Source organism: Pithys albifrons, chromosome 3 (genome assembly GCF_047495875.1).
Source record: "Pithys albifrons albifrons isolate INPA30051 chromosome 3, PitAlb_v1, whole genome shotgun sequence".
Lineage (NCBI taxonomy): Eukaryota > Metazoa > Chordata > Aves > Passeriformes > Thamnophilidae > Pithys > Pithys albifrons.
Window position 1 is genome coordinate 29,676,016 of NC_092460.1, and position 23,489 is coordinate 29,699,504.

At 40.0% G+C, this 23,489-nt stretch overlaps 2 protein-coding genes across 8 annotated transcripts in view; both read right to left on the bottom strand.

Moving 5' to 3' along the window:
• The window catches only part of DNM1L (dynamin 1 like), a 39,351-nt gene extending 31,134 nt beyond the window's left edge, over positions 1 to 8,217 (bottom strand). For all 4 annotated transcript variants that reach the window (XM_071551172.1, XM_071551170.1, XM_071551171.1 and 1 more), the window contains exon 1: positions 8,005 to 8,217. In XM_071551172.1, the coding sequence (XP_071407273.1) occupies positions 8,005 to 8,106 (102 nt within the window). In that variant the 5' untranslated portion in view covers positions 8,107 to 8,217. The remainder of the gene's footprint in view (positions 1 to 8,004) is intronic.
• An 8,213-nt stretch (positions 8,218 to 16,430) lies between these two features.
• The window catches only part of FGD4 (FYVE, RhoGEF and PH domain containing 4), a 113,419-nt gene continuing 106,360 nt past the window's right edge, over positions 16,431 to 23,489 (bottom strand). For all 4 annotated transcript variants that reach the window (XM_071551173.1, XM_071551175.1, XM_071551174.1 and 1 more), the window contains exon 17: positions 16,431 to 23,390. In XM_071551173.1, the coding sequence (XP_071407274.1) occupies positions 23,133 to 23,390 (258 nt within the window). In that variant the 3' untranslated portion in view covers positions 16,431 to 23,132. The remainder of the gene's footprint in view (positions 23,391 to 23,489) is intronic.

The following is a 23,489-nucleotide window of genomic DNA, read 5'->3' on the forward strand; positions in this document are numbered from 1 at the left end:
TGACAAGCCAAATGGAAGAGAGTGTATTGAACATTTTGAAGGAAGAATATCAGCAGCCATTCACATTCATCTCAAACATTTACTTCACTGGCTTTCTTACTCTATTTCCACTTCCTCGTTAGCATTCCTATTTTGAGGGGACTTGCACCCTATACCCAACAGCATGCAAAGATGATTTCTCCATATTGAAAAGAGAACCCTGGTCCAATTCTCTTGCACTGTTGCTGGTTAATCTCCCCTTTGAACCCCATCTATAGATAAAAAGGCCTAGAAGACCCTGATGGTGAAGACCAGGGCAAAGAAAGGAACCAGTACCTCAGTCTTGTCCATATTTGCTGTCACTAAATAACCTGTCACAGTCAGCCTGTATTTCCCTCATTTCTTTTTGCTTCTTTAACTGCTGATACAGTGCTGGACGTTCCTATTTCCCTTGATGTCCCTTACCAATCATGCTGGCTTTCTTGATACTGTTTCCACAAATGCAGGCAGTGTTTTTATAGGCTTGAGAGAGCTTGTCCTCACTTTCACCTCCTGCACGAGTCTTCTGTGTTGAGGCTCAGTCATGAGTTCCCTCCACACTGTTCTCACATCTCATTTTCCCAAGCAAGCTTATGGACTCCTGTCCCGTGCTCCAGTGAGGTTGTCCTGAGCATTATCCCAGATCTCCTGAGCTTTGCTGTTCTGGAACTCACTGGATCCCACCGATTTGCTCAAGTCAACAAGCCAAGTCTCCTCTTATTGTTACAAAGTCTGTACAACATGAAGGCAATAAACACAACGCTCACCTGGAGTCTCACTAACACTCAAGAACCAGGAGATTTCTTTTTATAGTCATTTGCTCAGACTGTTGACTGTTGTAGATTTCAAGTATTATTAAAATGATAATAGACTTGTATTGGCTGTAACAAATTTCAAGTCATCTCACAAGAATCTCTGCTTTCCTTTGTCTACCTTTAAACTCCAAAATCTCTTTGTGGAGCCAATGGACAATATATCATCTGTGGAAAAAAAACTCGTAAGGAAACATGTCTAATAAACTACTGGGAACCTTCCAAAACAAAAATTGATCGAAAGGAAGCCCTCAGTAACCACTGTATCTAAGGAAGTTACAAGTATTCCACACGTGTCTTCCACGTAGCAGGGGAGGAGGGCTTGTTCACTTCTTGGTTGGGGAGCTGGTGGGAGACCCTGGAGTCTGATCTCTCCGGTTGTTGGTGGTTCTCCTGTCCTGGGTGAGATTCTTTCATGCTTGTTCCCCTCCTCAAGGTTTTTAATTGTGCTTGTCTGTTTCATTTGTTTCTTCTTTGGTTTGGTTTTGTTTCTTCCCAATTTTCTGGTTAACCAGGCCCCTTTTCCCTGGGGGTGGGATCCTATGTACTGTGTATACAGTGTGGTTGTGAATGTTAGAAAATATAATTTTTTTTCTTTTTATCCAGTGGTTACTGAGGAAGCCATGGGTCAAACCATTACAGGGGTGTAAAACTTTGATCATTGCTTTTGATAGGATAAACTGATAACTTCTTAATTATGTCATCAAATAGGAAACAACTGCAAAGAACTCTTGCAACACAACACAGATTTACTGCAGGACAGCACAAGAAAATAAAGAGCATCAATATTCTCTACCACATTTGCAGTGGCAGAACAACAAACATTCGAGAATGACAGTAAGGAACTGAGAAGTAAGAGAGATTTCTCACTGAGACCTAATAATTACTGAAAAATTTTACTAAGAAAAGCAGTGCATCTGCTTTGACACCCAAGGTGGAATGGTGGCAATTTTGGAGGTGCTGTCATACAAGAACTATCATGCTCTTTGCAATACATACATAAACAAGTTACAAAATTTTCATTCTACTATTGGGAAATAAAAGCTAGTGCATTTTTGCTGGGACCTCATCCACTGCAATATTCCCCAGATAGGTGCTTTGAAAAGAAATTATTTGCAGTAGCTATCCTGGAAGAGTCCAGCATGCTGTAACTAAAGAGAAGCAATACTTCTTTTCTTTCCTTATTTGCAAACATGAATTATGCTGAAATAAAAGGCCAGCACACATGTAATTCCAGAGCAGTTACACAAGGGAACTGCTTGGCTTGGAAGAGACAATGTAACAACATTTTCCTATTCAAACGAGAAGCACCCCAAGCTAGGCTGGTTCTAAACAGCTAACAAATTAAACAAATTATTTACTTATCAGAAAAGAATCTTAAAAGCTATAAGCAGGCCTGGTGAATTATTTTAAGACATTGTTTGAAGCAAAATTACACTTGTAAGAGATGCAGAAGAGTTAACAGACTGATCCCAACCTGAGAAAGGGGTAAAACCAGCACAATGCACTGCTCACTGTTGCAAAATACATTTCTGTATGAAAGATCTTGTCTGACTGCAAGACTGTTATCCCTGTAGGCCATTCCCCATTGACTCGAGCAGAAGCTTTCCTGGATCAGTCAGGAAGAAACTGAACTCACAGGAACCACCTCCCTATAAAACAGCTTCTGTACAAGTCGTAAGGAATGCCAGAATGGGCACAGCTCAGACAAAATCCTTCAGAAATCAATCCTGTATTTACACCATGCCCAAACCTAGACATGTGCCAAACAACAGCAAACAAATAAAGTATTTGCAGATGTGTCCTTTCTCAACATGTCAATTCCCAAAGCCCCCTAATGATTCATTTAAGAAAAAAACCCTCATCTAATTAGAAACTTGCAGTAAAGTGAAGCAAAATAAAGACAATTTCTATCTTCAAATTTAAAAAGTTCTAAACAACAGAGATCTGGGGATTTTTCAAGAACTCCACAGCCATTTTCTCTCCAGATTCTGAAAAACATTTCCCTGGGCTTTCTGCTTTAAAACTCTTGCCCTTCATTTTCCTAAAAACAGAGTTACTTTTGCACTGTCCCTCCTGGACAACATAAAAAATCTACCTGGTTTGATTAAATACAGGTTTTCTACAAAAGATAATTGCCACTCAGAAGACGAACAGGACCCTGGCACTAAACATCAAAACTAAAGGAGAAAAACAAAATAATATAAACTAAAAGAAAAAAAACTGTGGAAAGGAAGAACAACAAAGAAACAAAAAAAACCAGAATCACAAACAACTTCATTCACATCCTTCTACAACTCTGTATTCTGTGCGCTCTCCCCATTGCAAGCAATAAAATTAGTATCTTCATTTAAATTGCATTTATTATTGCTTTCATATTAAAAATGTGTAGAGCTAAAATGCTAAAATGTAGGATTAGAGTTATTAGACCCATAATTTTATTTTAATTCATATGAAGTCTGCACATAGACTTGGTGAAAATGCCACCCTTCAACCTCAGAAGCCTTCAGGGCCTAAAAAGTACAGCTGTTCAGAACCACAAATAGCCCATCACAGAAAAGAAACATCACAACACTGAATGTTGTTTGCACTTTGTAATATTATCAGCAACATTTATATTGTGTCTGGTAAATTGTAAACAACTAATTAATGTCAGCCTCACTTTGTGCTTGTCTGAAACAGACACCAGAACAGTCAGGGCATGATTCGACAGGAGCAAAGGATGACAAAGAAGAAAACAGTTACACCCAAACCCAGATCCAGTAAATGTCAGATATCAAAGCAAACAGAAAAAAACAACACAAACCCAGAAGTTTGCAAAACATAAAAACAAGCTTTGCCCAGGCCGCACTGAAGTTATGCTTTAGTTACATCCCCTTTTACAAATACAGGTATAAAGGTCTTTTTGCATCTCCTTCAAATCCCAAGGAAGACCCTTGGACCAAAAAAAAAGAAAAAGAAGGGGGAGGAGAAAGAAATTTTCAAGCTGAACTTGGTACGGGGTTTTCCTCATTGCTCAATACAAGCTTGAGTCTCCTTCACCTAAAACTGGCCCTCTGCCAACACAACGTAGGCTACAACAAACGAGCTGAAGTAGGTAGCTCCCGTTTCTGTTCCACTGACAGGGAAAGGCCAAGGAAGCTCCGGACAGCACCTGAAATTGAAGACCAAGAGGCCAGTCTCAAATCAGATGCTTTGCATCCACTGGATTCTTCTCCTTATCCCAGGAGCCAAGACTGTCAGTACCTTCTCACTGCTATCAGCTTCTTAACAGACAAATGACCACCCCAACTGCTCAGCTTAACAGAACACACACATATTCAATGCTCAGGCTGTTCTTACACCAATAAACCTTCCTCCTTGGCAACTAAAAGTGGTTTAGTGTTGAAATATCAAACATGATACTTATTCCAAACAATACAGAAGAAATAAGTGCATGTTCATCTGTGAGCCAATCACAGGGAATCACCCAACAGAACAGTCTATGACAAATACTGTGAACTCCACCTGCCCATTTAAACTCCCAAAACTGCATTAACCAAAGACTGAGTAAAAGGACTCTACAAATGTACACCTGAGAGTTCACTTATAAATCTCATTGTGAATTTCATTAGTTGTTACATCAATTTGCCCACAATTAACACTACCAAATGCAAGCAAAGCCCAGCTCCTGTTTTCATAATGTCAGTACTGGAAGAATTTTTATATAAAGTTACAGTTAAGTTTGGATATAACTCGGTTGATGACTCCTAAAAACTCAAGAGATTCCAAGAATTAATGTCCAAAAAAACTCAAAAACCAGAAATTCGTTTTGACAAACCTCTAGGCAGATATTTTGTTGTCTGGTCTTTTTTTAAAATTTATTTTAAATTTCATGGCCACTTTTGTAGTGTAGACATTTAATTTTTGTGATACCACCCATGTACTCTTCACATACAGAAGGTGATAACCAGCCAAACTCCTTTCACTACAGTTTTACTGTGCTGGTTCCAGGCCCCGCAACACCACCTCACTATCCCTTACAAATACAGATCACAAAGCATTGGTACAAAACACATCAGAACACCGAGAATTACAGCAGTATTGAACAAATATTGTTTATATAATATTCCTAGCCTGGACGAGGGTTTTTGGCACTTTAGTGATACAGTTCTAAAAATAGAACTGAAATACTGAATTGGGAAAAAACAGAACACCTATATGGGAATGGCAGAAAACCCCTGAAACAGTGAAGAACAACTGGAAGTCTGAAGGTGCCCTTTGAGTTCTAACACCAGCAGAGTCCTCAATTCTCTCAACAGACCCTGTATTAGGATACAAAAATAACTGACATGATATTTACGTGGAGAATGGAAAGAAATTCTCGTATGACAGTCTAAGGAAATTCACTAGAAGTGCAAGAGGCTATTTGAATGTGTAAAATTTACTGAGAAATATTTTGTAATTAGTACCAAAAAGTATAGAAAGAGAGGAAAAATTAAGATATTTCAATTGCTCAGAACACAAGTGCAGTAGGAAATGAATCCCAAAACAGGGGAGGCAAAGGGAACATGGGAAATAGAAAATATTCAGAGCTAAATTAGGATTTATCAGCAGTTTCTAATTCTATACTCTAGAAAAAAAGGAATTAACTTGATGCACAGAAGTAGAAATAAATGAGAACTGGAGAAAGGCACAAGCACAAAATACAAGGGTAGAGAAGAGAGAGAGAACAGACAGGTGAGAAAAATAAGCACCAAACACTACTTAAAAAAGCATTTTTTTTATTCTTGCTGAATACGTAAAAAGGTCATTTAAGAAAAGCAACTGGCAAATTGGAAGGAAAAAAAGCATAACTCAATTAACAGAGTTACAGAAATTCCAACTGGCAGCTTTTGTTCCCTGCAAAGAAAAATGAAGGTGCAAAATTCAGAACAGTTTATAGTGAATATTATCCAAAGAAGAAAAAGTAAAGGCAGCATATGCCAGTAGGCTACAAACAAACCAACTGTGTGAACAAACTTAAAGGCCATGTAGCTCTTAACCAAAAATATCTCAAGAAACAAGGCAGTCTCAAGACATTTAAAAAATCAAGGCAGCAAGCTTACAACAGCAAAATAGCAGCTCTAGGGCCATATTTGAGACATCTCCAGAAATCTGGTCTACAATTAACTAAGTTCAAATGAATAAATTAATAAAACTTTATTTAAATTAAAACTAATTACATAAAATAACAATCTACAGAATCACCATATCAGAAAAGACTTACTTCTTCCAACAGCCCTGACTTCAAAAAAAAACAAAAAACAAACCAAGATACAGCTTGTTAGAGATTTTAGTATAAATTTTTCTGGAGTCTATGAAGGACGTGGTTTTGGCATGATAAGAAATTTCATACTAATCCAAGGGGGGTTATGAATACACTGAATACAGCAGTCAATAGATGTTGATACTGATGGGAAGAATACTGAAGTCAAACATGTCAATACTGTCTTAACTCTCAGTATTTACTTATGAAAAGAACTGACACCTCGGAAAAGGTAACTAGAAACACGTTCTTTAAAAGTATTTTTTTAAATGCCACTTCATTAAGCAAAAATGGAAAAAATACTTTATTAATTTTATGCAGAAAGTGCCACACCCCTGCATTGCACTTTCTCTTGCAGATCTAAATTGAAACACAGGAACAAATTTTAAAAAAACCCAACATTTTGCTTGTATGATTTTTAACATAATGAGGATTAAATATCTTCATAAAGTGATTGGCTTGTATCAGCCACAAAAACAGCCAGTACCTAACAGCTTACCAGTGCAGAGTGTCTCCCACCCAATTCAAGTATTTTAGATCTACTTTATAAAGTGGTTGATATAAAGTCAATGCACCTACTGATGTGTACTGGAAAGAGAATGACTGCTGGTTACCTCACAACCAGTTTGACACTTTAAGCAAAGCTGTTCCACGCTCCTGCAATGTGCAAACTCTAAAACACACAACTGACGTTTTAAGCCACATAATGAAACCCCTGATCACAGAGTAGCCTTTGGTAGGCAAGCTATTGTCTAGAATCACAGAATCAGTTGTTTTGGAAGAGACCTCTGAGATCAAGTTCAACCCTTAATCCAACCCCACTTTGATTACCATATCACGGCACTCAGTGCCACGTCCAGTCTCACCTTAAAAACCTCCAGGGTCGGAGACTGCACCACCTCCCTGGGCAGGCCATTCCAATGCCTGACCACTCTATCTCTGTAAAGAACTTCCTTGTGATATCCAACCTAAACCTCCCCTGGCAGAGCTTAAGCCCATGCCCTCTTGTCCTACTGTTGGTTGCCTGAGAGAAGAGACCAATCCCGACATGGCTACAAGATCCTTTCAGGTAGTTGTAGAGAGTGATAAGGTCTCCCCTGAGCCTCCTCCCCCGTCTGGCAGCACAGCACGCTCAACTGACACTGCTAATTCCACAGAAATGAGAGATCCATTAGCTTTATGTTTTAGTTCTGTTTAACGCTCCATTTCCTATTTCCGTGAAGTTCTGGCCACGCACGTTCAGCTGCCAAACGTTATGCTGAAGAACAGCATCCCACGTGAGGAGACATGAAAGGGTCAGAGCCGTCTCCGAGCCCAGCAGCACCACGGGGATGACACACACACACTGCAACTGTTGCAGCCGACACGGCTGGCCTCGCCTCTCACCTTCGTGCCCCATCACCAGCCAAGACAAAAAGGTCCCGACGACAGAAATCGGAGCAAAGGGAAACGATCCACGCCTGCAAGATGCTGTTCCGCTACCACATCCCTTTTATTCAGCCGGGGAAGGGCAGCCACGGCCCGGGCAGCGATGGCGCTCACGCACCGGGGCGGCTGCCGGTCCCCGGGGTCCCCGGCACCACCCTCACCGGGGTGCGGAGCCACGGGGGAGAGGGGGCCGGGCCTCGGCACGGCCCTCCCGAGCTCCTGGGCCCCTCAAGCCGCCCCCGACAAGCGCCCGGGGCGGGCGGTGCAAGAGGCGCTGCCGGTGCGGACGGAGGGGAGACAGCGGAGCCCGGGCAGGGACTGCGGGGGGAACGTGGCCACCGAGGGCGTCCCCCCGTGCCCTTGGCGGAGGCAGCCGCGGGGGCTGAATGGACACCCCGACCTCGCCCGCAGGGCGGTGAACGCGCCGCGTCCGGCCCGGCCCGGCCCGGCCCGCCTCACCTGCGTGCCCACCACCACGATCTGCGGCAGCTGGATGATGTCGGCGCCCACCGTGTTGAACACGTCCTGCAGCTTGTTAATGACGGGGATCAGCGCCTCCATGGCGGCGGGGGAGGGCGGGACGGGGCCCGGAGAGGCGGCGGTGCCGGCGGGTCCCTCAGCCGCCCCCTGCGCCTGCCGCCATCGGCGCCGGCCCCCGCGCACGCCACGGCCCCCGGCAGCCCCCGCGCGCCCGCCGCGCGCAGCGCCGCTGCCGCCGCCGCCGCCGGGCATCATGGGAGTTGTAGTCTTCAGGGCGGCCGGGGGCGTGCGAAGGACCCAGAACGAGCCATTCTCGGGTTCCATGGGACAGAATCGATTAGATTGGAAACGACCTCTGAGGTCATCGAGTCCAGCCTATGACCCAACAGCACCACGTCAGCCAGACTATCGGACTGAGTGCCACGTCCAGTCTGTCCTTAAACACCACAAGGGATGGTGACTCCAGCACCTCCCCGGGCAGCCCATTCCAATGTCTAATCACCCTGTCTGTGAGGAAGTTCTTCCTGATATCCAGCCTAAACCTCCCGTGGCGCAGTGTAAGGCTGTGTCCTCCTGTCCTGTCGCTGGTTGCCTGGGAGAGGAGCCCAACATTCCCTGGCTCAGCTCCTGGCAGGGAGTGGCAAAGTGTGATGAGGTGCCCCCAGAGCCTCCTCTGTTCCAGGTTGAGCACCCGCAGTTCCCTCAGCAGCTCCTCACAGCATTTGTGCTCCAGACCCTTCCCCAGCCCTTCCCGGGACACGCTCCAGAGGGCCCGTGTGGGACAGGTTGGCCTCAGCACCTGGAAACGCAGAGTTTTCAGCAAACAACACGGAGTGGCCACGTTCATCTGAGGGGTTTTGTGAATCCCTCAAAAGGCAGAAAGTAGTCAAAGGTCTGCCCCTGGTGTCCTACTCAGGGCTTTGGCAGCTGTGGATGTGCTGCTGCGGAATTCAGCGAGGAAAGTGCTGAAAGGCAAATTGCCAGAGCTTGGCAGCATCTGGTGTCACAAAAGCCAACAGAGCACGAAGTTGGATATCAGAAAAAAATTCTTTCCAGTGAGAGTGCTCAGGCATTGGAATGGGCTGCCCAGAGAGGTGGTGGATTCCCCATCCCTGGAGGTTTTTAAACTGAGATTGGACGTGGCACTGAGTGCCATGATCTGGTAAAGGGACTGGAGTTGGACCAAGGTTTGGACTTGATGATCTCGGACGTCTTTTCCAACCCAATCGATTCTGTGATTCGATGATTCTAATGAAGCTGCAGGGGGTGTGGAAGATGGGGACAACAAGGGCTGGAGAAGTCCTGCTCTTACAAACTGTGCAGTGAAAAGAATGTTCTTCCATTTCTATTCACATATTGGGCACATTTAAAACAGCTATACTCATTCTATTTGCTTTCTTGTGAATATATTTGGTTTTGCAAGGCTCACATAATCATCTGAAATTTTGTAACCAAGATGTATAACAGTAGGCTTGGCTGAGGTGTCTGACACATCTTGGGAAGTGGGAAACTGTGTGAGATCTAATACTCTACTGTGCTATGAAAAAAAGATAGAATGAAACCGGAGGGTGACTTGTGATGTGAGATCACAACAAATAAGCTGTCACATCTTCAAATGTCTTTCCCTTGAGTGCATTTTCTCAAAGATAAATTATGAATACACTACCACTGAGTTTAATTCTGACTTTGTCCTTTCTTGTAAGCCAACAGAGTAAAAATGCTTATGAAAGTTTCAGGGTTTGGATGGCTATAGAATTTGTATTCTTATTCTATACAAATTAATCTTTTCCAGTCTTCATGTCTTGAATACTCAAATGTCAAAGGAAAGAACAAAGAAAATATGTTCTTATATGTGCATTTTGACATTTCTCATTCACACACAAGCAATTTCGCGCTGCTTGTCAGATTTTGTGATGGCTGAGCAAATTGAAACACTCAAAAGTTAGTGATTCAGCACAGAGAGAAAGAGTTAATGTGGGTAAAAATATGTGAAGAGGGTCCTGAATGACCTGTTGGTGTGAGGTTCTTGTCTTAGCCACATAAATGTGATTATGCAGTGGGTTTGCCCATTAGTTTTCAGCATATCACAGCCAGTTGATTTGAGAGATGATTAACACCAGAAGGCCATTTGGCATCTCCTTCTTCAGCTTCCAGGACAATAGCAAATGTTTCCTGCACTGTACATCTGACACAGCAATAATCTTTCTAAAGGGTTTGCTGTTTCCAGTCTACCCTCATCTCCTCTCCCTCCCTGAGTCACTGGAAGGAAAAGAGAAGAAAAGAAAGAAAAGGAAAAAAGCATCCCAGTTGTGCAGGACCAGAAGATGCTGGCACTCAAAGTAGATAGATAACACCACCTTATTTTTCTGTGCAAATCTCTCTTCTCCTACTACCTTTATTTTGACATGGCCTTATGGACACCACTGTGAAATGGGGAAGTGCATCCTGGTTTATATTTTAATTTACACCATAAGTGGGACATCTCTGAAAGAATGTAAAACTGGAAAAGGGTCAGAGAGGGACAAGAAGGATGATGAAAGGTGTGAAACAGCTTCTGTCAGGACCAACTCAGTAAGCCAGGAACCTTCACTCTACAAAAGAAATGGCATGGGGTAGGAAGGATCAGATGTCTGTGTAATCATTTGCAACTGGAGTGGGTGGGAGAGCATCAGATTTCTTCACTCTCCCTTCCAGTACAGGTATTTTGGGAATATCTAATGAAAGGAGCCAGCTCAGAACAAAACAAAGCCAGTAGCCCCCCACAGGTGACTTGGTGACCTGTTGAGCTTCTTGCCAAAGGATGTTGTAGACAGTAAAAGTTTAAATTGGTTCAGATGATGTATAGACAAGTTTAAGAAAGATAAATGTGGTGCATGGATATAAATAGCCATGCAGGAATCGAATCTAGCTCTGGATGTTTCTGAGTTGACAATGGCTGGAAGCTGAGAGGCCAGCCTGCAGAATCACTGTGTGTGCTCGCCCTGTACTCCATCCCAGTATGGCTATTCTTAGAATTTTATAATACACAAAGAAGCACAAAGAGGAAATATCACTTGCAGAACCAAATTGAGATAACACAGCCTGCCCAGCAAGAATGGTAAAAGACCTATTGGTCTGAGCACACAAATGGAGAAGCACAAGGCAGATGGAGGAAGTGAATTAACGGAGAAATGCAAGAAGAAAGTACCAAAGAAGATATAAAGCCAAGAAACATCAGAATACAGAGTTTAGCACATTTTACGTTTCTGGCTAAAAAGTGGGAGCTGGAAATACTCTGCTGTAAGTGTCATGTCCTGCACCAACTTACAAAATCCAACTGTTACCTCAGCCCAGTTGAGGACTGTGCCAAAGCAATAAATATTTTATCAAGCAATGGTTAGCTGTAGCTTTAACTCCAACTTTCCATGGCTGACTCACATTGTAGAGAGCAAGAAACTCCAAGATCTGATAAAAGGCAGTAGTAGTCAGACTGGTGATTTACTAAAAGCTAATTGACATGAGGACACAGGAACTGCCACACTGAATATAACCTGTTATCAATCTGCCTCAGGACATCCTCTCTAAAACTGTCCAGCATCAGCCCTCTAGAGAAAACATAAAAATGCAATAATAAGATCTTATGATTCGAAAACAGTATATTAAATCATTTTGATATTTCTGTAAGATCTGAAGCAGACAGTTCAATGTTTCTTCTGTGTTACGTTTCTGAAAACTAGATTGCTTTGTTTACCATGTAATAGGTTTTTTGTCCTATCCCACTAAATTCTTGGCTCTAATGATAACCTCTGACAGAAAATTTCATTATTTAACTATTCACAGTGCAAAAAATCAGTTTGGTATGAGTTTTAGATTTCTTATCTTCTAATTTCATTATAAGCCTCCTTTGTCTTATGTTTAAAAGCCAAAGAACAACATTTCCAGTCTTTCTTCTCCATGATATTAATTTCTTTTTAGTTTTGCATCATCATCTGCTTCCATTTTTGCTTAGACAGCTGAGTCTCTTTCTATTGGCATATTGACAGTAATGGACAAATCATTTGCCATTTAATTCATTTATGCCAAAGAAACCAAAAACTAGCTCTTCAGTAAACATATTTCCCTGACAACCGATTTGTCTGGAGAATTCCTACCATACTACATACATGTTGAGTATGTAACATAGCACTTGTGCCACATACAGTCATATTGCTTTATACTTCATAACTACTATTAGCAAAATTCTTCTATAAATTATTCCTTAGTAACATCACCTTTTGGAATTGTGGAATACAGCAATTATATGGGTCTGGCAGAGCCCAATTTTTATGTGAAGCCAAATTGAATGGTGTTTCTATATTCTCCAGAGCAAACTCATCACAGATGTAACAATTTCTTATAGCAGAAATCTGCACAGTGAACACCATTAGAAGCTGAGATAAATAAATTCCTGAAATCCCTTGACGGAATGACTCTCTGCATGTTCTGCACAGATTTCCCAAGCTGATGGATTCTAAAGCTTTCTCTTTTTTTTTTTCCCAGAAGAAACATAAATCAGAGGTTTGAAATCCATAGTCCAGGGATTCTGCTGAATTGGCAAAGCAAGCTCTCCTACATGCTGTAAGGTCATAGTGCTGATAGGAGTTCCTGAGGCATGAGGAACGTGTTACCTGTGCTGACACCCAGTCTCTGACAAAACAAAATTATCCTGGGGCAGAGATACGACTTTGCTGGACAACATGATGAACTAAACTACTGAGACTTCCTTGTAAACCCTTATTCTGTCCACTGGGAAGTTATTTATCTAAATTCATTGGATATTTGGGGTGTCACACAACTTCTGGTAAAATGCACCTAGGGAACTGAAACCAGTTACAAGTTAAGGAAGGGGAGGGTACAGAGTTAAAGAGGCATAGGGCAAATGCAGCAGTCAGACCTCATAAATCAGTAACAAAGCCTGAGCACTCCAGTGTTTGTAAGACACCATTTCTGATGAGGCCAATGGAGGTAAAAACTTCGGCTGGAGTTTAAAGCAATCTCTGTATCATTAACTGCTGTCTAGCAGTGCCCCCTGCCCCCTGCAATGGGTGTGGTCAGACTTCTTGAAATAATAAGCATAATAATTAACAGTTGCTTCAAGTAAATGATTTTCTGAACTCCAGTGATTTGCAGTCTGATTTTCATGTGCAGACTTCTTATGTTAAAGGACCAAGATTTTGGGAACAAAGGCAACAGCCTCCTGTCTGGTATCAAGAAAGTAACCTTTGTTGCTAAACAAAATGCACACTTAGCATTCAGCTGAGGCAATATAATGAGAAAAGAACAAAACTTACCTCAGTCAAAGCCTATCTCAACCAAAGCTTGCTGATATTCAGCAATAAATGAGCTCGTATCTTCTACCTCTCGATCAAGTAGTTTAGGTAAGGCTCTCCCCTGTGGTCTTTCTAAGATAAAATAGTATGGCAAGAGGAGCATTTTTTCATTTTATAATACACGTTTTCTTGTGCCTCTGCTTATGATGGGCACAATGTTAATGTTAAATTGAAAATGTAACAATTCACCATATATGTTTTACAACATTACACCCTGCTTATTAAATTAATGGATACTTCAAGTTTATTTATCTAAAGCTTTTTAGTTCAGGTCAGGGTTGCAGTTCTGGAGTGGACATTTGATGTCTCACCTGCCTTGCTTTGCTTTGCATGACAGAGTTGTCTTGGACTAGATGAATGCAAGTTTTTTTTCATGTGAAACAGGACCATAAAATACACTTCAGCATCTAAAGAGAATTCAGTTAATAGGACCACTTTAGTGCTAGTCTAAAAGAGAATTCCAAAATACAACATAGGTAAGGTAGGTCTTTTGTAAATGCTGTGTCCCTGAGCCTCGAGCTAAAAGACTTGGATTCGCTTTGCAAGTCAAGAAACATTCAAATAAGACAGAACAGGCAAGGCAGGTAATTCTACATACTAGGCAGTACAACTAAACAGAACTACAGTTGAAATCTTATCTTCTTCCATCACAGAATCAATAATTTAAATTGACACTGTGAGAAGGCTCAACTGTTCAGCAGCAATCAGAGTCTAAAACCCATTTTCCTGAACTGTAACCTTTACCTAGAGTTTGGAAAAATGAGCTGTGCATATGGCATCAACACATGTTCAAAAGAGAGGACAAACATCCAGCCTTGCTTCAAAACACAAACTCACTAAGAGAGATACAAGTTCAGTGTCCAGCAGACCCAAGAGAGAGTTCATTTCCACACATTCTCCACACAAGAGCACCGCAACTTCCCAGCTCTGTCACAGCAGTAGGAAGGGGCAGCACAGAACATGAAGTTACCAGAGGTCAGAGAGAGGGTAATCCCAGATTCTGCTCCCAAGACAATTTCTGTTTGTTTAACCATGTGCTATTTTAATATTACAAGTGCATAAACTAAGTCCAGAAACCTCCGGAACCTTTGGTTTAAACAGGGTGGATTCAGTAAAACTAATATGAAGAAGTTTTGAGATCTAGAAACTAAAGTGCAACCCGCTAAGTCTTACCCTAGATTCCTAGTTAAGCTCTATTCCATAAGGAAAATTATGCAGAATTTTCCTTCATTTAGCAAACAAAAATGTATACAAGTTTTGCAGCTGAAATTGTTAATGAATTTATTTGATAAGATCCTGATTGTTGGAGGCTATGTAAGTTCTGAATGGGGATAATAGTCATTTAAAAAAAACAACCAAAAACCAAAAAACCATAACTTCCTCCTTCCTCCCGCCAAACCCCACCCCCCCCCACCCCCAAACCTACAGATACTGTAGCTAGAAACTGGAAAGCTTGCCTTGGTCTGTGATGGATTCTTCTCATTTAAATCCTTAAATCAGGGAAAGATACCCTCTAACAGAAAGAAATGTAACAGTTTGAAGCAGCGGGCAGGCAGCACATCCTGCTCATGACACCAGAGTGTTATGCTTTTGGAACAGAAACCAGCAACACAGACAGGGTGTAAACCTCAAGCAACCGAACTCCACTGTGTGTATCCTGACTTAGCACATGAACTGTGTCTGGTGAGGCTAAATATTGTCATGGCTGCTTAGTGCACAGGGCCAAGGGGACAGAGGGTGAGTGGCTTCCACACAAAAATGGTCACAATCATAAAGATCCTTCCACTGGTCTATTAGACATTACAGGACCCTCCACGGCAATTCCTTTAAGGAAAACAATCTCCCAATGCTGTGTTTTCCAAAGGCTGGCATGCCATTTCCCTCATGTCAGGAAGCTCATACAATGCCAGAAACAATTCTGTGGTAATGAGGCAGCATTAGTGTGGCTCTTGGGGAGAGCCAGAGGAGACAACGCCCACCATTTCCTTACCAGCTCTGTACCTGATGGGCTCCTGGACAATTTGCTACCACACAGAAATATCAGTGCTTATTAAACCTGCTGATTTAAAGGAATTAAGTAGGACCTGCAATTACAGATTTCCGGTAGCTTGAATTTTATAATTGTGTTTTCTTATTAAAGCACATTGTAGGGTAAAGTCTGTTATTTTGGCTCCCTGACAAAGGTACTGCATTGTGTTTAATGAAGAAAATAAAAGGTTTGCAATGCAGTTAATAACAGTGCGGGGGGGAGGGAATCAGAAAAATCAGTGGGAAAAGTTTACTTGTATGGAGAGAGAAATGTTACTTGCTGTGGTTCATCATGTTAATTTCAAATATGGATTTGTTGACTGTGTTTGCAAAGAGAAGAAGTGGAAATTTAACAAAATTCTTGTATGCAACTTCTTCCAGACAGGAACAAACAAGTTCCTCTCTGTATAACTTTTCCTCTCTGTATTTTGAGAGTTGCCTTTTATGCAACATTGTGCCCATCTGCAGAAGAATAGCAAGAACAAATCAGATACAATCAGAACAGATTTAATGTGTCCAGATGATGGAAATTGGAGGCAACTGTAAATGGACGTGGTCTGTTAAACAACACTTGAAAAAGGAGTAGCTGCAGTTTAAGTGGCACTTTCTTAAATGTGTGCTAAGCCAGTGAGAAGCAGAGTTGTCCATGCTTAAGATAATTTTTTTGCTTCACAGCACCCATTTTAATTCAGTGCACAAGAACTCATGCCAAGCACCTCACAAAATTTCCTGGTCACATTCCTATTATAGAAATCTGGACCTAAACTCTGAGGGATTGTAGAAACCACATCTTGTATCTTTCCTACCCAAGATATCATAGCATTACACACATCTTCTATAAACTCAGAATTACATCTTTCCATGACTTAGCAGTACTTGTGAGTAACCAGCACGTCAGCAAATTAGATATCAGTGTTCCAAAACAGACAGGTCCTTACAATCACACACACAACTGGATATGCAGCTTAAATATTAAACCAGCAAATTGAACAGCAGGTGGACAAAAAACCCCAAACAAACAAGGCAACCAGCAATACTTATTTAATGATGTTTTATTTTACATGATACAAATTTGGTTTTTAAGTACTCAACATGAATTAAAGTGCTTAATTTTTACAATTCTCCACCCCCTTTAGGACCAAATATACATATATTACAGAAAATATGTACAATATCTTCAATTTTTTTACATTCATATATTTATTAACCATAAAAATGACAACTTAAATTTGCACAACTTACAATGGCATCTTTCACCTTTTTAATATTATTCACTTCCTGGCAAAACCAAAACAAATGTACACCTCTTTCAAATATTAGTAGGTTGGGTTTGTTTTTTTTTTTAAATAAGTGGTTTTGCAACTAAAACCAGTAATGTTTCCTTAATGAAGAGAAATTAACATGCATAGCCTGTAATTCTGATGTCAAACATGACAGATGATCCAGCTTCCACTAAAATTAATGTATTAATCTGCTGTGAGGGCTGCAGAACAGAAAATTTACTGATACCAAAACCAGTATTTCTATTGCAAACTGCTCCCTATATGTAACAAATATGGCTTTTTAAAAATACGAAGGGCACATACATGCAAAAATGTAGTTCCCGCTTTTCTGAATGTTTCCACCAGAAATAGTTAATGAATCTACAATGATGAACTATAAACAGAAGTAGGTTGGTGTTACACAGTGGCTGAAAACATGTTTTATTCAAAGAAATCTGCTTGGGGATTTTAATATAGAAAAACCCCCGGGTTTTACATTCATTTGTGCTAGGAAGAGGAAGGAGGGAAACAAAATGCCATAGTTGAGTCTGGGAAGAAATTTAATCATGAAGTTTCAAAGGAAGCTGATTCAATGCCTTGCTGGAATTTGCATGTGTGTGTGAGAGGGGTTTTGTTTGCTTTTTTGAGGCTGAAATAGTAAACACGTCACAACAGCAGATCTACTTCTGTGGATTTTTCTCTTCTGAAAAGCATACTAAACACAGTCAATATACATTCTCTTTTGAATGCAGCACAGTGTAATTTTTGATTGTAAAATACTGCTTGAAAACAAGTCATCTGAATAATAGTCTCAAATATATAAATACACATATATACATATACCCACATACATATACATATGTGTATACACACACATATGTAATCTTTAAGTTAATGTTATGTTCTGTTAAAGGAAAAGGATTTAGAAAACAATCTGACTAGCAGATTAAAACTCCTATCTGAGGAACATACTTCACTACAGTCCTAAAGGTCAGAACCAGCTGGGTAAATGCCTCACACCAACAGGGCCATAGACTAGAGAAAAAAACCCCATTAACTCCATATATTTAATTTCAGATTTCAAATAACAGTACACCACAGACTAAGAATGATGCCTATTTCATCAGTGGATTTCTCTTAGGGATAATCAGTTATGCCACAAAATTATATTTCTCCAATCATTTACTTTTGGATGTAGATTTGCAGCTGTTTACATTCACCCTTACATCATTTACCTCCAAGTGAAACCCATCTGAAGTTCACCTGAGCACTGTGATGTCCAGATGAGACATAGTAATTCAGCAGCTACCAAACTGCTAAAAATCTCATCTTCCACAAGTGTATGTAAGGCAAATTCTACATGAATTTAAAGCACTGAAGGGCTCCAGCAGGTCTATGCTAGTTTATACCAGCTAAAGATCTCTAAACAGATTTATGGAGAAAGCTCCTTTGTTATTGCTTAGAATTATTTCTACATGGAAGGTGTATTTAATTCCTGAAAGTCTTTCCTTTAGTATAAGGAACAACTACCCTCTATTAATTTTATTTAATCTTGTCTTGGAATGAAAAGCTGACCATTTTTTATACAAGTCATGTGGTGATGAACTAAAACACCCTGTCAAGTATTTCTACATCTTTCACCCTTGTTTTTTAATTCCTTGTTCTTTTTTTTTTTTTTGGAGGCGGGGAGAGAGAGGGATTGGTTTTTTGATATATGGATTTTTTTTTAACTTCTGACTTCACTTGGACCTCTTAGAACATACTTCTATAATCTTCCCTAAATTTTACTTAGGCAGTAGTGTATTTATTCTACATTTAATCAGTGCCTTGTCTTCATCCATAATTTGAAAACATGAAGAACAAAAATCGTCTTTTCAATGAAAAGGATTTAGAATCTTTGAGGAGTACTTTGAGATAGTTTTGCATTAAAAGGTGCCACTTTATGCAATTAAAAGGTGGTTTAATATTCTACTCCAAATAGAAGAGAATGTTTTGTATTCTTAGTATCTATTTTGCATATATAAGTTAAACACATTTTGGAATAAACAAAACTACTCAGTGTAAAGGGATTCGAAAGTACTAGATGATCTAGGTACAATAGCAGCTCCTCAACCAAGCAGGAGTACCTGATACCAAAAAAGAATATTTAGAGGGTTTGGAGGAATGGCACATACATGCAGATGCCACAATATACTATTTTCCCATGATGGGGGGGGAAAAAAATAAGTAATTTCAAAAAATGTATTACTATGCTCCAAAAAATATTAATGATAAAATTAAGCCATTGTTCTGGTTGTACACAGATAAAACCACACAAATAACTTTTGATCTGCTTTAAATCGCATAGAAGACTGATCACTTTTAAAGTGAGAAACAAACATTTCTTGAACACACAAACTGCAAATCTTAAATAATTCAGCAGAGCCATTCACGTACATTCATGTATTATGAATGAATGCTCAGTTAACAGTTTATTCCTTACACACACGACTCTATGCTAATAAATTTAATGCCTTTTTTCTTTTCCTTTAAGAATTGAACAGTTGAAGTGGGAACAGCTTCTACCTTTTTAGAATGATGGTTTTAATTTCACTGCTTTGGTTATAATACTTAAGCCACAGCAGGTATGACAATTTGTTCCTCTGCTGTCATAATTTACAATTTAAAGTTTTGGATGGTGTAGGAGGGCTTGTCTGTGGAGAATGAAGACAACAGGGTGGCTGAATTTAGAAGTAATTTCTCCATCTTCTGATGCCCTTTAATATCAGTAGTACATACTTTTCCTACAAAATACACTCAAAACCATGTATTTGAATGCCAAGGCATTCCAACTTGGAAAAAAAAATTCTGACCAAGCAACTGATTATGAGAACATGAAATAGGTATCATGATGGTAAATAAAATATCCTGTGCTATATGAATTTTAATGGCTGAGAGCAAACATGAGGCTAACATCCAAATAAATAACTCCCAATGCTAACTTCATTTCGAATTGTTTATGCCTACATGCAGGGCTTTATCTCAGAAATGCTGCAACCATTCAAGCAGCTTCAGCTCCTCAATACCACTATAACAACAAGGCAGCAGAGAAACTGCTGCTTCTAATCATTTTCCTAATCATTTATCTGGAATAGAGCTTCCTACTTGTCTTAGAATGCAGTTTGCAGGAGTTTAGGAAACAGAATGCACTACACAACGCCAAGTTGGGTGGGATGTTGGTCTGCTGGAGGAGAGGAAGGCTCTTCAGTGGGACCTGGACAGGCTGAATCAATAGGTCAAGCCATCTCTGTGACATTCAACAAGGCAAAGTGCCAGGTCCTGCACTAGGGTCACAACAACCCCATGCAGCACTCCAGGCTTGGGGAAGAGTGGCTGGAAAGCTGCCTAGCAGAAAAGAACCTGGTGTGCTGGTCAACAGCCACTGAACATGAACCTGCAGTGTACCCAGGGGCTCAAGAAGGCCAATGGCATCCTGGCTTGTATCAGAAGTAGCATGGACAGCAAGACCAGGGCAGTGATTGTCCCCTGTACTCAGTGCTGGTGAGGTCACACCTCGAATCCTGTGTTCAGTGTTGGGCCACTCAGGAAAAGACATTCAGGTGTTGGAGTGTGTCCAGAAAAGGGCAATGGAGCTGGTGAAGGGTCTGGAGCACAGGTCTAATGAGAAGGGACTGAGGGAAAGGAGGTTGTTTATTCTAGTGGAAAGGAGACTCACAGGGGCCCTTAGCGCTCTCTACAGCTACCTAAAAGGAGATTATAGCCAAGTGGGGGCCCATCTCTCCTTCCACATAACAAGCAATAGGACAAGAGGAAACAGCAAGTTGCGCCAGGGGAGGTTCATTTGAATATTGGGAAATATTTCTTCACCAAACACATGGTCAAGCATTGGAACAGGCTGCCCAGTGAAGTGGTTAAGTCACCATCCTAGCAGGTATTTAAAAGACATGTGGCACTTAGGGACATGGCTCAGTGGTGGACTTGGCAGTGCTGAATAATGGCTGGACTTGATGATCTTAGAGGTCTTTTCCAACCTAATTGATTCTATGATTCCATGGTTATATTTTCAGTATAGCTCAGTCCATCTTCTCTGGGAACTCTTCCAAGGCAACTTCTTTCCTTACACTCTACAACTTAATCATGGGAAACTGTTTTTATACATTGGGATGTGGTAAGACAACTCTCCATATCCCACAATTGGCACTTGAAGCTCTTGTAGAAGATACCAACTTTTGGGTGATGACCATGAAAGAAAGATAGCCACCAAGAGTTCTTGCTTACCTGAATGTTCCCCCATCCTTTGCCAAGGTATACACAAGATGACACATATTAGCTAGGGAGACCTTGGCAAAGATCTGATGGTACTCACCAACAGGAATCAAAACAGGCTCGAGCTGCCTATTAATTAAGGTAAACACAGCTGACAGTAGAAGTAACTTAAAATCTCTTAGAGAATTACAGAAGAGCTTGCACATCAGATAGAAGTCATGCAAGGGTTACATACAGAATAATCTGCACCCAAGGAAGAATTCAGAACTGACATGCCCAAGGTCAGCTGGAGAGTTAGTACTCTACAATACCATATCCTGATCATTACTAACACTAGTGTAAAGCTTTGAAATCTAAAGGCTGTGGTAGATTTTGGATTTGTGCAGGTGAGAGCAAAATCCTAAATTGCATGACATTCTTCTTATGAAGGAAAAATAGAAACTGCATGTTTATATACACCTGAGACTAAAAATTTCACAATCCCTAAATGCAAAATGAGTTGGGTTTTTTTTCCTCTGTAGTGTTGCAGAAAGAGTAAAGTGGGAGTGGGAGTTCAGTTAATACTTTGTTTGGCAAACTCATAAAAAAGCAACAATTTAAATCTGCCTTTATGCTACTAATAAGACTGGTCTTGAATCTGAGCTCTTCAGCTTGACAGGATTTAAAATACAGATTGCAGATATATTGAGAAGTAAGACTCCTGAATGTTCTTACAACAAACTGATTGTAGAAGTTACATATTTTCCCTCCTTTAAGGTTTCAGAAAAGGAAAGACAGAAATGATTCTAATTGTCTACTTGACAGTCGATCACTACCTCTGAGTTTGTCATACTTCATTCAAGGAAAAATTTTAGGGAGGTCATTTGACTCTGTGTATTAAAAACCCTAATGGAAGGAATGGAAGTTCATAAGGAAATTAATATTGTAAAGCTAACAAGTCCTTATTCCCAAAAGCAGAAAACAAATAATGTTAGTTAATACAACTTGAGATTTGCAAGCTCAGACTTCATAATAAATTTTTATAAAATAGGCTCCCCTTTACAACAATAATCCTTGAAGATTGTTGCCATAAATAAGCATTACAGGACCTAGTCTTCTGCAAAAATTAAAAAGCGTAAGTTCAATATGTTCTTCTGTTCAGTAACCATAATAGCAAAATTACACATTCCCAGCAGGTTATTAGAATCTGCTGCCTTTCTCAAAGCATATATTGCATTTGAGTAACAAACTACTGCACTCTTAAAAGCTACCAGTGATAGAACACTGAAGAAAAGCGACTACTCGTTTAAACACAACTGGAACTCAGATGTCCATTGCATGCCACTTACATTACTGCTATTTTTTGATGCATAAAAATATCAAGATCATTAAGTGTCAGCTATTAAAACAAATCACTGAACAGTATTTTTCAATTTAGGACTGTGTTTCATTTCAGATAGAAAACATGCTTTTTTAAAATAAATTATTCACTTATAAGAACCCAGTATCATGAAATCAAAGCACAAATCAAGTATTGTACATTTTTAATACTGTACATATATTATATATAGCTTTCTCAGATTTTAGGCATTTATTTCTAGATTGAAAATCATTAGATTTTTTCCTTGATAAATTGAAACCTTAAAAGCCAATATACCTCTGAAAGCAATTTGCATTATTTTAATTAAAAACAGACAAGTGAATACAACATATGTATATGTACAGATCTGTGGAAATCAATCTATAAACTACGTACATTAAATCAAACTGTCCCTGTATATTTAAGTACAGATCTATTTTGGCAATGTGGAGGTATGTCTTTTATCCTGTTGCAAGTCCTAACATGTAAGTAGGAAGCTTAAAATATTTGCATTCTTAATGAAAGTAGCAAATGTTAAGATAAGAGCAACTGGATTTTTAAAAAAAAATTGCATTACAACAATTAAGTAGTACAGTAAAGTTAGTAAGCATTTTTAACAGCGTTCACATTTTTTAAAAAGTCTAAAATGGACCTGTACATCTCTTTTATTGACAGAACATAAATATAAGAAAAAGATCCCTAAAAAGACCAGAATTTTTCCCAAACATAAAGTGCCAAGATGTGTATGGTAGTAAGAAGTTTCTTTTTTTTTTTCTTTTTCTTGATTGAGCAAAGAAAGGTTAACACAAAGGTTAACCAAAATTTCAATTGAAATCTTTTTAAAATGACATGTGTTCTTGAGCTTCAGCATTCAGATCTTTTAGAAGATTCAGGCTGCTCTTCTAAATTCACTTGCAGTTCATTTTGACATTCTGGTGTCTCACCTTTGACAGCTAAATGGATAACTTTTAGCCATTTCTGTTTCAGTTCCTCATTGTCAGCAGCAAAGCTGTGCACAGACTTAGACTGGGTCAGTTTGAAGCTGTGGGGGAGGTCAGCACTTCTTGGAGTGTCATCCACTGTATAGCCCAGAAGGGGAATTGTAGCCAGAGCTTTAACATCCTAAGAAGAAGAAGTTCTTGGTCAAGAACAGACAACTAATGTGCCCACTGCCTCTCACTTACTGTACAGCCTGATGAAAACAGTTGGATCTTTCCTCCA